The 17,061-nt window shown below is 35.9% G+C and overlaps 1 protein-coding gene and 1 long non-coding RNA gene across 2 annotated transcripts; one reads left to right on the top strand and one right to left on the bottom strand.

Moving 5' to 3' along the window:
• The first annotated feature begins 2,251 nt into the window (after positions 1–2,251).
• Positions 2,252–14,680, top strand: LOC125257088 (palmitoleoyl-protein carboxylesterase notum1a-like). Its single transcript, XM_048173527.1, has 11 exons — positions 2,252–3,964; positions 8,120–8,172; positions 8,244–8,339; positions 9,645–9,705; positions 9,887–9,945; positions 10,038–10,140; positions 11,333–11,524; positions 12,790–12,887; positions 13,121–13,268; positions 13,372–13,419; positions 13,514–14,680. Exons 1-11 carry the CDS (start codon positions 3,693–3,695, stop codon positions 13,824–13,826), a joined length of 1,443 nt encoding a protein of 480 aa, XP_048029484.1. The 5' UTR covers positions 2,252–3,692; the 3' UTR covers positions 13,827–14,680.
• On the bottom strand, positions 3,678–13,226 carry LOC125257089. The gene is made up of 5 exons (XR_007182238.1): positions 13,090–13,226; positions 12,772–12,916; positions 11,320–11,488; positions 3,958–4,132; positions 3,678–3,813 (listed from the first exon to the last, which is right to left on the bottom strand). It is a non-coding gene; the product is annotated as an uncharacterized LOC125257089 (long non-coding RNA).
• Positions 14,681–17,061: the final 2,381 nt, after the last annotated feature.

Below are 17,061 nucleotides of genomic sequence, written 5' to 3'. Positions count from 1 at the left end.
CTTGACTTTAAAACGAACTCACTTTCTTTTTATTACTCATTTTACACTATAATATAATATCCATAATCTATAATCGGGTCCCCTGTGCACCTACCAAACCAGAAAATGTGAAAAAGGACAACGCAGTAACTTTGTTTTGGTAAGGCTTTCTTTGCAATCATGTGAAAAAATGAGCCGTTCAGATTTCATTCCCCTTGTGACATAGGAAGGGGATCTTATTATAATATTACCACCCCTTAATATGTATGTTTTCACCCACAGAGCCACCATTTTGTTTTTGCAAGTGACAACGGAGTACCAGTAACACTGGTCCTGGAGTGCAGCTGTCCGCAGTTTAGCTACAACCCTGATCAAACACACTTAAATGTCCTTGAAACTCCTGGCATCTGAGCCAATAAGGATGCAGTGGTGTAATTTTATTTATGAAGGTAACGTGTCCAGATAAATTCATATACTAGTATGTGCAAAACATTTTACACCAGACTGCTTTGCACGAGGGTCAGTAAAACACAGGATTTGCACAGAAGTTGATTCTCAAAGATGCATCGATACCAACTGTTCATGATCCGATTTCATATATATTTTGTGATGTTTGCAAATTGTCTTTCTGAATGTGTTTTGTTAGCACGTTGCTAATGTACTGTTAAATGTGCATGGCTAAAGTTATCATTGTTTCTTAAGGCAGGAACACACCAAGCCGACGCCGGCAAAGTAGTGGCGATGAAAGTGGACTGCGGGGTTGGCTCACGTCGGCAGCGTTTGGGTCCAAAGTTGGCCTGACACACCAAACCAACAGTTGTACGTCCGTTCTGCACCTGCATAAGAAGAAATGGCTTTCTATACCAGCAGGTGGCAGTAGCTGAACAGACAATCAGAATGATCAGATGGCCCAACGGACCGACGAGCTATGACGCCAATTCAACATGTCGAATTGGCTGAAAAAAAGCAGACGAGGACCGACTTCAGCCGACGGTGCAGAACACACTGAGAAAACTTAGTTTAGGCCGATGAACAAAAACTGCCCGTTGGCCGACCGTCGGCTTGGTGTGTTCCTGCCTTTACTGTATTCAAGTCTCTCCAACAGTGTGTAGCTTTAGCCATGTTAGCCGTGCAGCACGCTATCAAACTCATTCAGAATCGAATGTTAGCAAACATACACAAAACACATGCCATACCTACGTAATCCGATATGGTGCATCACGAACAGTTTGTAATGATCCATTTTGAGAGTTAAGGTCTTTGCACACTGAGTCCGAAATTTTGAAACGTTAAAAAATAAATACGACCTCACGTTGTGTCAGTCACGTTTACATACTGCCTCCGAAACTTCGGATCAGGTTCGATTTTCTGCGTTTTTCGCATTCGTGGCATGCATTTTGAGAGACGTTTTGACAATTCAGAGCCACTTGCAACGTAAACTCGGAATTGCTCGGGATAATCATGCAGCTCCTTGATGAGGTGAACTCTCCTTTCTCTCTATGCAATCTCAGGATTGGATGGACCCAATATTTCCTCTTTCTTTTTCTCTTTTTAAGAAGAGAGAGGACATGCTCACTGCTTGAAGACTCCATTTTGTATTGTTTTGTGAATTTTGTCACATCGGAATCATTAATACGCATCGGACTCAGTGTGCAAGGTCTCAAATTTTTAGGATTACGTATACATAAAAACGCATACAAAAATTTCGGACTCAGTGTGCAAAGGCCTTTATATTTGCTGTGTGAGCTTCTCCTGTATTATTTATGCCTCAGTGTTTAGGAATCACAAGCTTGGGGGCTCAAAGCTCATTTGCATTTAAAGGTACACACACCAAATCAGCGCATTTTTTCTCAGACCCAAAAATAGGCTGTTAAAACATGGTATAATAAAAAATCCATGGGGTATTATGAGCTGAAACTTCACAGACACATTATGGGGACTTATATTACATCTTGTAAAATGGGGCATAATAGGTCATCAATTTTGAAATTACATTTCACTGTTTTTATTCATTTTGAGGAATACTGAATGTTGTGCAAGTGAGAGGAGTAAATGCATGTTCACATTTAGTCTAGAACTACAATAACCATCATGTTCACACAGCAACACAATGTCTCAGGGACAGGAGAGTTGTCAGTCAATAAATGTGAAAACAAAGTAACTTGCATTACTTATTTGAAAAAGTAACTTAAATATTTTGTTGTAAATTAAAAAAGTAATGCATTACTTTAGTAGTTACTTGAAAAAAGTAATCTGACTACGTAACTCAAGTTACTTGTAATGATTTTTTAATGATTTTCTTTTACATTTTCTACTAAGACAAAATGTATAATTACTGGTGCTTGCCAAAGGCAAAGCATCACTATTGTTCTCTTGCATACCTATTATTATTCTTCTGGACTACTCCTCCCGCACCGTTTGTCATCGACTCATGAATGAGGTGTCAAATCGTGCGGATTATTGAGGAGAGGTGTGTTATGACATTTATAAACAATTGGGTGTTTGATATTCGCCCAGTGGGACTTTTGACTTATGCTAGCAAACTGGGCTTCCAACATGCTACACTACACTAATAATTTTTATATAAAGCATTTCAAATTACAGTCGTGCACAAATAAACCCGCTTTGTGTTGAAGCTTTTCCTTATGAAGATCTGTTTTTTTCCTGTATAGTTTCCCATTTCTGTTGTGCTTTATATTGTGTGTTTGTGTCAGTGAGGTTCTCCTCTGCACCCTTTCACCTGAAGAACAGGAGCCCCGGCGAAACGACCAGCGTCTGAACAAACAAACAGCTCCGTCTTATCCGCCCAGACCATCAGCAAAGGAAATAAAACTTCAAACTCTCTCCTAACGGCCCTTTGAACAGCCGTGTTTGCCTGACCTCTCTGAGCAAAGGCAGTATATTGCCAAACGGAAGTCATTTAGGGAAATCGCTCCTTGTGGATGTTTTTCCAGCCCATTTAAAAACTTCTGAATTTGTTTAGCGTTATTTGATGAGGAAATCGCCTGCAGAGCACAAACACACATACGCGTGTGTTAGAGTGACTGTGTTTCATATCTCACATCACTCAGGAACTGGCATTAATATTCTGTTATTTTTACATGGATTTCGTCAGACTGAGATTCTCTATGGAGTTAAAACAGTGTTTTATGGGGGAATTTACAACATATGGTTTGTGTGTGTGTATTTATATATCTGTGCATCTTTCTTTACAGTAAATGACACTTGCATTGATATTGTGAAGTGTATAAATACTTTTTAGGGCCCTGTGTGTAAATATAGTATATGCAATTTATATACAAGTTATTGTAGAAGATAACAACATAATATTGAAAAAAAGTAGTAAATAACAACATTCACATACTGAATATGAGCATTACACAGTTCTTCAGATGTTCACACTAACACTCTGGAGATCAAAGGAACACGTGTGTCACTGGGCCACACCCCTTTCGACCAGCCCTCCCTGCTGATTGGCAGTCAGGACAGGGTCACGCCCACTTATCCAGCCCTCTCTGCTGATTGGCTGACAGGTCAGCAATAAAAACCCCAAATAATGGGGCCACAGACACTTGCCGTCATCTGAACGCAGGAGGAGGACAGACAGGCTGCGTTTACTCAGCTTCACCATCCACGTTTCTTCAGTAAGTTTTCATGAATCTCAGCTGGAGGAAAACCCCTTGTGGATTTACAGCCAGATCAGAACCGTCGAGATGATCAGAGTTCTGCTGGTTCTGCTGCTGCTGGGGTCCGTGGAGGGCAGGAGGGTTCGGGGTCAGCGGACTCAGAGTCGCCGGACGGACACACCAGAGAGTTTTCCTCTGGATTTCACAGCTGTGGAGGGAAACATGGACAGTTTCATGACTCAGGTGAAAAACTTGGCTCAATCCCTCTATCCCTGCTCAACTCAGAAACTGGACCAGGAGATGAAGCTTCAGTTCTTGAGGAACTCATCGGTCACCTGTAACGACGGCTCACCTGCTGGGTTAGTGATGGTTTCTCCTCAATGCATGTCTGGCTTTAGATGTAGACGTGCGGTGTAGTGGTTAAACATCTGCTGGGTGGGAAACTGAAAGGTTGTAGGTTCAAACCTCACAAGGATTGAGTCACTGTCCATCACAGAATCACTCACTGAATCTCAGAAGATCTGAACCTGTGATTAATTACAGTAAGATATTAGTTTGATAAAACATCTGCTCAATCTATACTTGTGTGTGTATATATGTGACAGACACGGATAATTAGAGTGAGATATTAATTCCTCACATTCTCAGACAGCAGAGATGATCGGAATGATTCGGTTCGGTTTGTCTTGGAATCTTCTGAGCAGTTTGAGTAAAATAAGCAAATAATGGCGTTGTGTGTACTGACCGCGCATCGCAGGTGAGAAGAGTGATGTCACGCGCACATGGTTCCGCAATGCGTCTATATTTGGAAATTTTAAAAAATCACCATAAAGTCTTTACCATGCCTACTTGTGTTAATCAGTTGCTTTGCTGCTAATAATGTTTGTGGAAAAAATGTATTTGACCTGAAGTGATATATTCTATACATTTACATACCATTTCAAGCTATTTTTTAAATGCTTCCAATTAAATTATTCAAATTTCTCCATTTTATTTAAAGCCAATTAATTCTACAATTATTAAGTATGATAAACATATTGCAGAATAATGATAAAGACTATAGAATAACACAAGATGCATCACTTGTATTGTTTTGAATGGGAGAAAGTGCATCGCGCAATATGGCGGAATAAGTCCCGCCTTCTAAATAAGAGCCAGATTGGTGAAGTAATCGCGTCACTGCAGCGGCCGTTAAAAGCTCCGGTTCCTATAGAAACGGTCAGACGCGCACAGGACTGCGCATGTGCATTAGCCTGATCCAGCTTGAAAAATAACGTTTTTGTCATGATTCGAGCGTTTAGAAACAAAATTTATGAGACAGTTGTTGTCAGATTTCATTGGTGGTTTCAAATATGAAATTTAATCGAAAGCTTGGTAAACAACTTTGGAGAATTTGATGTTTCCCCATTCAAAGAGATAGGAGCTTTCAAAGAGAGGCGTTTCAAAGATGGCCGCCGAGTGAAATGGGAACGAGTCTTAAAGGGACTGTAGTTGCGTCCCAAATTACGCACTTATACACTATGTACTCATCCTTGTAGTGTATGAATTTTATATGTTTATTTTGTCATAAAACAGTCTGATCCCCCTCCGCAGTGTAATTAAAGCTGCGACAGTGCATGAAGTGTCCAACATTCCACACTTCTTTTTCCTGTTAATTTATGCATCAGCCGGGTATTTAAAGTGCACTTTTTCTTTTTTTAAATTTTCTGTGTGAATGCACTACTCGCACTATTTGTACTTAAAAACGCCAAAAAATAGTGCACAAGTCCGCGAATTGGGACGCACCTTTTGACTATACTTTGCACTTGTGTACAAAATACAAAATGTATTAACTAAATGTGTATACACACACACACACAAACACACAAAACACTACACAAACATATCTACACTCTAAAAAATAACTGTAAAAAAACAAAACAAATTTACACAGTAAAATAGCCTACGTTTTCCATTGAAACAGTAATATATCATAAAAACAACGCATTCTGGGTACTATTTGTCGTTTTAAGAAAAGAGGCCTATACGCTATTTACTCGAAAACGACAAATAATATTACCCAGAATGCATTGTGATCTACAGAATGCATTGTAATCAGTGTTGCCAAGTCCGCGGTTTTTCCGCGGAATTGGGCTACATTTACACTGTTGCCGCGGGTTGTTTTTCATATCCGCAGGTTGAATCGACCCAAAATAACGTGATATTTAGTCCCTAGAATGCGAATTTTACCAGGGGAGCCCCGCCAAAAACACGAATTTTACCCCCCAGAACATGATTTTTACCGCGGGACCACCCTGAAATGCCATTGGGCTAGTTTTGAGAAGCAATTGGACGGGTTTTGTTGTGAAAACCTGGCAACCCTGATTGTAATATACAGAAGTAATATACTGTAAAAACAATGCATTCTGGGTAATATTTGCCTATAGCTTACTTTCTTGAAAACGACAAATAATATTATCCAGAATGCATTGTTTTTACAGTACATTACTGCTTCAATGGACAACTGTGTAGCTTTGTTTTCGTTTTTTTCTGTTATTTTTTATTACAATACATAACATATGCAGATTAACATGTTTATATTTTAGTTGCCTGACATTATATAGACATGGGCAACTAAAAATATAATATATATGAATGTATTTTTTCTGCATCTGTGTTATGTAAATCAGTGAGATGCAGAAATGGTAAAGCATGTTTGAGTTTAAACACATCAAAGGGATTCCAGCATACGAGACACTGATCTTTATATGACTGCAACTCTGAGCCACGTCTGATACACACACACACACACACACAACCGCACAAAAACAAACATGGGATAACCACATATACCCTCATATAGACTTCTGCCCACATCTGAGTGCCTCAAACACACACATTCTTGTGTCTCACAAACATGATCAATGATCAGAAAGCAGTTCGTGAAGATCACTGACCTATAATTACAACTGCTGATGCTTATGTGTTCTCTCTAAACCTCTGTCATGCTCTCTCTCTTCATCCCATGAGATGAAACAATCTAAATCTATCTGTGTCTGATGCCTTTATTCTGGGTCTCTTCACGCTCCAGCTTGATGTGTGTGATGAGAGAGAGAGAGAGAGAGAGAGATTCAGCAGCTGTTCAGAACAGGGATGAACTTGAGCAACATTCAGAATTCAAGTTTATGAGTGTGAATTTTAACTGAATTAACCCAGAAACATCTGAATGGGAATGACAGGAAGAGGAATTTACTGACCTGCAATTCAGAGAAATTGAACACGAACAATGCATTCTGGGAAATTAAGTTTTTCCACCACTAAATGATACCATATCTAAACTAAATATGCAAAAATACAAGCACTTTAGTTTATTTTAATTCTTCTTCCTTACATTCGAATTGCAATTATGTGTCCTGTTTGCTAACTCAAATCAAATGTAAACATTTAAATGGAATTTAAACGTTCAGTTCTTAATTTAGGACACACAGACGCTTCAAATCGCTCTTTTAGAACCAATTCTCGATTTGGTTGATCTGGTTAATGCATGTTTTGACTTTGCATCAGGGTTATTATCATTAACTAAATCTAAAACTACACAGCAAAATCTGCTCAGATTACATATGGTCCCTCTCTATATAGTGTTAAAGTAACACTGAAGCAGAGTTAAAGTTAATGAGATAATTAAGTGATTAAGTTATGATTGAGTATTAGTGATGAACACCTGCTGTTAACAAGCATAATCACTGAAGAGAAACACAATAACTACAAATGACTTTCAGCCACAGCTTTAGATGAAATCAACTGAAGATAAAAGACATTAAATCTCTTAAGATCTGATTAAACATCTCCACAAACAGCATATTATCTCATTAACTTTAACTCTGCTTCAGTGTTATTTTAACTCTACGTAGAGAGGGAACATATGTTCTCTGAGCAGAGTTTATTTAACTCTGGGGATTTTGCTGTGTATTAAAAACATTTTTGTTATTTGAAATAAGGCTGAAATAAAATAAAATAGAGAGGTGAATTCAGGGCCACATTTTCCCATTGAGATGACTGGGAAAAAGTGTCCCAATCAACCTGAATTCACCCCTAAATATTAGTTGAAAACTTAAACTAAGAAATGTTGCCTTGGCAATAAACTGAAAAGGGGTCAATTAAACTTAAAAAGGGGTCATGACATGAGGAATCAAATTTGCTTTGATCTTTTTACATTACAACATTCTGCAAGTTTCAAAAAATAATTATCCTCATTATAAAAAAAGTATTTATTTAATCAAGCTTCAAAACAGCTTGTTTTGAAATTGCGGGATCTGTGACGTCACATGGGCAAATACATTTGCATATGACTGCCTCCAGAGCAAGACATCGACCAATAGTTATACATCATTGCATCATAAGCCCCGCCCACTGGCATGACATCTGTATACAGATGCGCGTTCAGTTTCTGACATACTCCACGCGCTTGAGTCTGCCGACAACAGGTGTGCACATTCATCTAATGTCTCGTATATTTATGTCTTTTTCTGATTCAGTTACTACATAAAGGAGTCCCGAGGCAGCCGGCGGTGGCTGATGTTCCTGGAGGGTGAGTGAATCGGTTGGTTGTGAGTTCTGAAAGTTTTAGTGTGTGTGTTATGTGACGTGTTTGTGTTTCAGGTGGATGGTACTGCTTCAGCAAACACACCTGCGACAGCAGATACGAGACCATGAGACGGCTCATGAGTTCCAGTAAATGGCCTCCGACCAGGACAGGTCAGTCACGCCCACCTGACCTCTGACCTTTTAACCTGACCTCTGACCGCTGTTTATTTAAGCTCGAGTTCTCAGAATACAGCGATGAATTGACCGCACACTCACAGTAGGGCTCTACGATTTCAGCAGAATCCAGTCATAAAAATGCAATTTACAGTATAACACGGAATGTCACGGAATTGCTTAATTAAATTTGTATTAAATTATAACTTTAAAAACTTTAAAACAGACAGCACTGAATTTCTGTAATCATTGTAAATTATTGCAAAAATTGTAATAAATTATTAAATTATTACAGTTTTATGAATTAAATAGATTATATAAGTATTTAAATTTAACTAAAAATGAGAACAGAAAATACAGAATTTGGGAAAAATAAAACAGATTTTATAGGGCCCTAAAAATTTTCAAATTTTCATTTTTTCATTTCATTTTTGTTAAACTTTTTAATAAAATGTTTGTTAAATTGAATGTTTCATCATTTCAATTGATTGGATGTTTTTTGATAACTATAGTTTAATTTAACCAGTAAAATGGAATCCTGAACAATTAAAACCGAAAAAAAAAAAAGAACCCAGAAAAATTAAAATGAAAAATAAAATAAAATAAAATAAAATAAAATAAAATAAAATAAAATAAAATAAAATAAAATAAAAACAGAATTTGGGCGAAAATAAAACAGATTTCATAGGGCCCTACAAATTTCATTTTTGTTAAACTTTTAATAAAACGTTAAATTGAATGTTTCATTGTTTCAATTGATTGGATGTTTTATGATAAACCATTAAAACGGCATCCAGAACAATAAAAAAAAAAAAAAAAAAAAAAAAAAAATCAGTATCCAAACGAAAAATGAAAATAAAAAAATAAAATAACAGAATTTGGGGGAAAATAAAACAGATTTCAAAGGGTCCTAATAATGTAATTTTTGTTAAAGTTGTTGATGTTTAGAAAGAAATTGTTGTTGTTAAATTTAATAAGCTTCATTATTTCAATTGATTGGATATGTATTTTGATAACTACAATTTAATTTAACCATTAAAACAGAATCCAGAAAAATTAGAATGCAGAAACAGAATTAGGGAAAAAAATAAAATCAAATTTGGGATAAAATGAAATCATAAAAACAAATTATATGGCCCTAAGTATGTCAAGAAACCACCTAAGAATCAATCAGAACATCTTGGCAACAGCATAGCAACACCCTAGCAACGCTCACAATATCCTAACCACAGGGAAGCGTGTCCAAAAACAATATATTCTCTGTGTCGAAACATTTAAAGCTGAAAACTGTGTGTGTTTCAGGAACAGGGATTCTGTCTCCTCAGCCGGAGGAAAATCCACACTGGTGGAATGCAAACAGAGTGTAAGATGACAGCTTTATACTGAGATAATAATGTTTTCTACCCCTAAACTGAAAACTTTTTGCATTTTTATATTTTTTTACTGTTTACTACTTTTGTAAAGTAGGATAGGTCAGAGTTTCCTTAATTTTGAGGACAGTACATGCACACACACACATCAGAGTAATAAGAGTGTGTCTGCAGGTTTGTGCCGTACTGCTCCAGTGACGTGTGGAGCGGATCATCAGCAAAGACAGACCAGAGTAAAAAACACACATCTGCATCATCTACATTCATCCGTGTGTGTGTGTGTGTATGTGTGTGTGAATAACACGCCGTGTCTGTGTGTATTCAGATGATTACGCGTTCATGGGTTCTCAGATCATTCAGGAGGTCATAAAGGAGCTCGTGACTAAAGGACTCGACAGCGCTAAAGTCCTGCTGCTGGCCGGGAGCAGGTGAGTGAGTGACTCATACATTTTCATGGAGAAATATACAAAACTACAAAATGCTCAACATTAAAATAAAAATTGCTCATTTTTTCAGTGTCTAAATACATACCTGTATGCATAAAGAAGCAAATCGACTTCAAATTGTTTTATTTCCAATGTTCAGTTCATATGCTCCATATAGAGCTTTAAGGCCATCTAGTGGCAATAGTCATGAAATGCCATTTCAAAATTATGACAGTCATAATTATGAGATAACTGAAATGATAACATACTAAGTCATATCATAATTCATAATTCATAAACATACTGAGTCATAATTATGAGATGCAAAGTCGAAATAATAATCTCATAGTTTCAACTTTTTGTCATAGTTTTGACTTACTTAGTATGCCATAATTTCGGCTATCTTGTAATTTCTTTTTCTATGCCATAATTTTGACTATATCTCATAATTTGGAACTTTTTGTCATAATTTCGACTTTTTATCTAAATTACTTAAGTTATAATTGACTCAGTATGTCACAATTTCGACTATATCTCATAATTTTGACTTCATATCTCATATCTTCATATTGACTTCATATCTCATAATTATTACTTAGTATGTTATGATTGACTCAGTATGTCATAATTTTGACTATTTTTGTCATAATTTCAACTTAATCTCATAATTATTGCTTGGTATAATTGAGTCAGTATGTCATAATTTCGACTTTATCTCATAGTTTCGACTTTTTGTCATAATTTCGAGTTATCTCATAATTATTACTTGGTATGTTATAATTGACTCAGTATGTCATAAATTCGACTATCTCATAATTTTGACTTTTTATCTCATAATTATTACTTAGTATGGTATAATTGACTCAGTACATCAATTTCCAGTATCTCATAATATTGACTGTCATAATCTTTACTTTTTATCTCATAATTATTATTTAGTATGTTATAATTGAGTCAGTATGTCAGTTTAGACTTTATTGCATAATTTTGTTTGTCATAATTTTGATGTTTTATGTCATAATTATGAGCTTTATTTCAACTAACAACAACATTTTTTAATAGTTACCAATAACAAAACTGTATAATATACTCAAATACAATGTCAAATATACTCAAATATTCACACACACACACACACACACACACACACACACGTTGTTTAGTTAACAGTCTTGTACCGACTTTTGCTTGACAGCGCCGGCGGGACAGGCGTCCTGTTGAACGTGGACCGTGTGTCGGAGCTGCTGAAGGATCTGGGTCACGGCTCTGTTCAGGTCCGCGGGCTGGCAGACTCAGGCTGGTTTCTGGATAATAAACAGTACCGCTGCAGCGACTGCATCGACACCATCAGCTGCGCGCCGACCGACGCCATCAAGAGAGGAGTCCGGTGAGAGACACACAAGAAAACAATCATGCTTCTAAATCACAATTATGACATAAAAAGACAAATTATGACATACTAAGTCATTATTTCGATTTTTAATCTCATAATTACAACTTTTTTTTTCATAATTTCATCATTATGTCCTAATTAAGTTAGTAGGCCTATGTCATAATTGACTTTTCAAGTAATAATTCCAACTTTTTAGTCTCATAATTATGATTTAGTGTTATAATTATGACTTTTTTGTCATAATTATGACTTTTTATCTCATAATTGGCTTAGTATGTCAATTAAGACTATCTCATAATTCTGACTTTTTGTTATAATTATGACTTTTTATCTCATAATCGACTTAGTATGTCAATTAAGACTATCTCATAATTCTGACTTTTTGTCATAATTATGACTTTTTTTATCTCATAATTGACTTAGTATGTCAACTAAGACAATCTCATAATTCTGACTTTTTGTCATAATTCTGACTTTTTATCTCATAATTGACTTAGTATGTCAATTAAGACTATCTCATAATTCTGACTTTTTGTCATAATTCTGACTTTTTGTCATAATTCTGACTTTTTATCTCATAATTGACTTATGTCAATTAGTATTAGTATTAGTATTAGTATATTGTATATTAGTATATATAGTATTAGTATTAGTCAATGTCAGTATGTCAATTATGACTTAGTATGTCAATTATGACTTTTTATGTCATAATTTCGTTTTATTTCATAATTGACTTTAGGAAATAATTTTGACTTTTTAGTCTCATAATTATGGTTTAGTATTATTTTGACTTTGTCAATTGAATTTCTGTCATAATTTCCATTTTTATTTAAAATCTCATAATTAAGACTTCTTAAGGCATGATTTCGACTTTCCCATCATAATTATTACTTAGTATGTTATTATTATGACTTAGTATGTCATAACTTTGACTTTATCTCATAATTTTGACTTTTTACTCTTATATCATTTAGTTTGTTATAATTATGATTTTTGTCATAATTTCAATTTTTTAATGATATGTCATAATTTTGACTTTTTAGTCTCATAATTATGATTTAGTGTGTTATAATTACTTAGTATGTCATAATTTTGACTTTTTAATCTCATAAATATGACTTGTATGTCAATTGTCTTGTCATAATTGATGTGTCATAATTTAAACATTTTTATCATTAAGGTTTTTTTTCTTATGTGGCAGAAACAGGCTTCTGTAGTCTGTTTGACAGAGATGGACTAACCGTGCTTTGTGTTTGCAGGTACTGGCACAGTGTGGTTCCAGAGCGCTGCAGTGAAGCCCATGGTGGTGAGGACTGGAACTGCTTCTTTGGCTATAAGGTTCATCCAACACTGAAGAGTACGTGAGTCCACACTGCCCTCTAGTGTCTGAAACAACCACACACACCAGTGCTGTTAGTGTTGAGGCACTACTGAAATAAAAATGACTAAAACTGAAATAAAAATGAATGAAAGCTATATGGAAATGTTTGTAAAAGTAACATATTGACTCAAATTTAAGCTAAAATTAAATTGAAAACTGTTTGCACACTCTCTCTCACTCTGTGTCTGTGTCTCTCGCCCCGTTCTCAGTGCCGGTGTTTGTGGTTCAGTGGCTGTTTGATGAGGCTCAGCTGACAGTTGATAACGTCCATCTGACGGGTCAGCCGGTACAGGAGAGCCAGTGGCGATACATCCAGAACTTGGGCAGCGAACTCAGAAACACCCTCAAAAACGTCCCGTAAGCACATTTCTCACAGGATTCAGGATTTTAACCTTAACAACATCAAATGTTTCACAGTCAAACTCACCTCTGATTGGCCCTTGATTGTTTTGATTGACAGGGCCATGTTTGCTCCCGCCTGTTTGTCCCATGAGATCATCACTAGAAGGTGAGTATACAGATCATAATGAACAATCATCATATTTATACAGTTTGCATTATGCAAATACGTATGACAGCAAATCAATTCTTTTTTCATCCAGTTACTGGATGGACATCCACGTGAAAGGTACCTCGCTTCCACGAGCGCTCCAGTGCTGGGACCGCAGCCTCCGTAACCACGGCAACGGCAGCAGCGTTCAGGCTCCGCCCAGGGGCTGCCCCCTCCACTTGATTGACAGCTGTCCGTGGCCCCATTGCAACCCCACGTGCCCCACGATCAGAGAGCAGCTAACGGGGCAGGAGATGAGCGTCGTCCAGTTCCTCACGCACCTGGGCTTCGACGTGCAGCGCATGGCACAGCAGCAGGGCATGGAGCCCAACAAACTACTGGGCATGCTCAGTAACGGCACCTGACACGGAGACCACGCAAAAAGCCTCGACATACTCAAGTCCTACTCGTGTTTTCTCAAAGGTCCGGCCCTGTTTGTGATCAATTAGGGTGTGCTTTTCTATAGACTGAATAATAAGCAGTGCAGGAAATGAACTGCTCCATTAAGAGGCGATATTTCCCCTCTTAAATTGACTTCTAGGGGCATTTTGATCTTTATGAGGGCAGCTTTTCTAACCTTTTTAAACGTGTGCATCCCCTTAACTGACGCTATAGGCTGTTATCAAATGAATTCAGTATCGACTGCCACTACGATGTATTTACAGAGTGCATTTACACTGCAGTTACAATTGCATCAATAACGTTATGAGAGTAATGTAGATTAATGAATACTGAAATATAAAACGTAAATGTACTTTAAAAATATGAAACTGAAACCGCCTGTAGGTGTCTTAATGAGTGAGTCATTGATTCATTCACTCAACCAATTCATTCGAAACAGCTGATTCATTCAGGAATGAAGCAAGTAACTTTTTTTATGAATGAGTCATTGAATCACTGACTCAACCGATTCATTCAAAAACGCAGGATCATTCAGGAACCGAACACGACCCTGGAAGTATTTTCTTTGGCGGAATAAAGAAAAAACGGTCAATATTGACAAAATTGTGTCTAAAATGTTTGTCACTTTTAATATTAACTTAGCAGCCTATTTTTAAGTAATTTATTGATTATATACCTTTGGATAAAGTATAAAATAGTGACTATTTCATATAGAATTATGGAAGCTTGTTTCCGCCACAAAAAAATAAAAAAAATTAAAAAAAGATGACTTTTGTAATTCGCAGTTCTGACTTTATAACACAATTCTGACTTTATATCAGATTTCTGATTTTATATCTCACAATTCTGACTTTATAACTCAGAATTCTGACTTTGTAACACAATTCTGACTTTATATCTCGCAATTCTGACTTTATATCAGATTTCTGACTTTATAACACAATTCTGACTTTATATCTCGCAATTCTGACTTTATATCTCACAATTCTGACTTTATATCAGATTTCTGACTTTATAACAATTCTGACTTTATCTCAAAATTCTGAATTTATATAAGATTTCTGACTTTATATCACACAATTCTGACTTTATAACACAATTCTGACTTTATATCTCGCAATTCTGACTTTATAACTCACAATTCTGAGTTTATATGTTGCAATTCTGACTTTATTTCTCACAATTCTGACTTTATATCTCACAATTCTGACTTTATATCTCGCAATTCTGACTTTATAACACAATTCTGACTATTTCTCGCAATTCTGACTTTATATCAGGTAATTCTGACTATATCTCACAATTCTGACTTTATTTCTCGCAATTCTGACTTTATATCAGGTAATTCTGACTATATCTCACAGTTCTGACTTTATATCTCGCAATTCTGACATTACATCACGCAATTCTGACTTTATATCTCACAAAATTCTGACTTTATATCTCACAATTCTGACTTTATAACACAATTCTGACTATTTCTCGCAATTCTGACTTTATATCAGGTAATTCTGACTATATCTCACAATTCTGACTTTATTTCTCGCAATTCTGACTTTATATCTCGCAATTCTGACTTTCTAACTCACAATTCTGACTTTATAACACAATTCTGACTTTATTTCTCGCAATTCTGACTTTATATCTCACAATTCTGACTTTATAACACAATTCTGACTTTATATCTTGCAATTCTGACTTTATATCTCACAATTCTGACTTTATATCTCACAATTCTGACTTTATAACACAATTCTGACTTTATATCTCACAATTCTGACTTTATATCAGGTAATTCTGACTTTATAACTCACAATTCTGACTTTATATCAGATTTCTGACTTTATATCTCGCAATTCTGACTTTATATCTTGCAATTCTGACTTTATATCTCACAATTCTGACTTTATAACTCACAATTCTGACTTTATATCTCACAATTCTGACTTTATAACACAATTCTGACTTTATTTCTCGCAATTCTGACTTTATATCTCACAATTCTGACTTTATAACACAATTCTGACTTTATATCTCGCAATTCTGACTTTATATCTCACAATTCTGACTTTATATCTCACAAAATTCTGACTTTATATCTCACAATTCTGACTATTTCTCGCAATTCTGACTTTATATCAGGTAATTCTGACTATATCTCACAATTCTGACTTTATTTCTCGCAATTCTGACTTTATTTCTCGCAATTCTGACTTTATATCTCGCAATTCTGACTTTCTAACTCACAATTCTGACTTTATAACACAATTCTGACTTTATTTCTCGCAATTCTGACTTTATATCTCACAATTCTGACTTTATAACACAATTCTGACTTTATATCTCGCAATTCTGACTTTATATCTCGTAATTCTGACTTTCTAACACAATTCTGACTTTATATCTCGCAATTTTGACTTCATATCTCACAATTCTGACTTTCTAACACAATTCTGACTTTATATCTCACAATTCTGACTTTATATCAGATTTCTGACTTTATATCTCGCAATTCTGACTTTATATCTTGCAATTCTGACTTTATATCTCACAATTCTGACTTTATGACATGCAATTGTGAGTTTTTATCTCACAATTCGGAGAAAAAAAGTCAGAATTGTGAGATAAAAAGTCACAATTACCTTTTTTATTTTTATGGTGGAAACAAGCTTCCATATGGGAGCCCATTGGGCTTGAAAATGGGCTTCAGTAATTTCTAAATGTCCGGCATAAAATCAGACAGATGATCAGCTGTGATCAATCCTGAAATGGACTGCAGAACCTGAGGGTTGTATTAGAGATGGAGCCGGTGTGTGTGATAAAACAGCTGCCATATTCTCCAGAATCAGGTTCATGTGATGGCGATGAACTCGACGGACGTTTCTCTCTTCCTCTGAGGATGATGGACAGGTCAAAGTCTCTCTGCGCTGCTGATGCCTTCGGTTCAGCCCATAATAATGAAGCACTTCTTCTTTAAGAACTTCACAAATACTGGAAATCTGGATACCAAAATCAACAGAGACAGATGGACAAACACACAAACACCTCATACACATGGACATGTTTCATATGAACATCTACACATCTATAAACTAAGCTGACTGGATATATTATCCAGCGAAGATTACAGAATCTCACAAAACCTGTCAAAAACAAGTTCTTCACAAAAAAACAACCCAAAAAAACACACACACAAAA

Source organism: Megalobrama amblycephala, linkage group LG21 (assembly GCF_018812025.1).
Source record: "Megalobrama amblycephala isolate DHTTF-2021 linkage group LG21, ASM1881202v1, whole genome shotgun sequence".
NCBI classification, from domain to species: Eukaryota; Metazoa; Chordata; class Actinopteri; order Cypriniformes; family Xenocyprididae; genus Megalobrama; species Megalobrama amblycephala.
The sequence above is the reverse complement of the archived record's forward strand: the minus strand, read 5'-3'. Positions and strand labels throughout refer to the sequence as shown.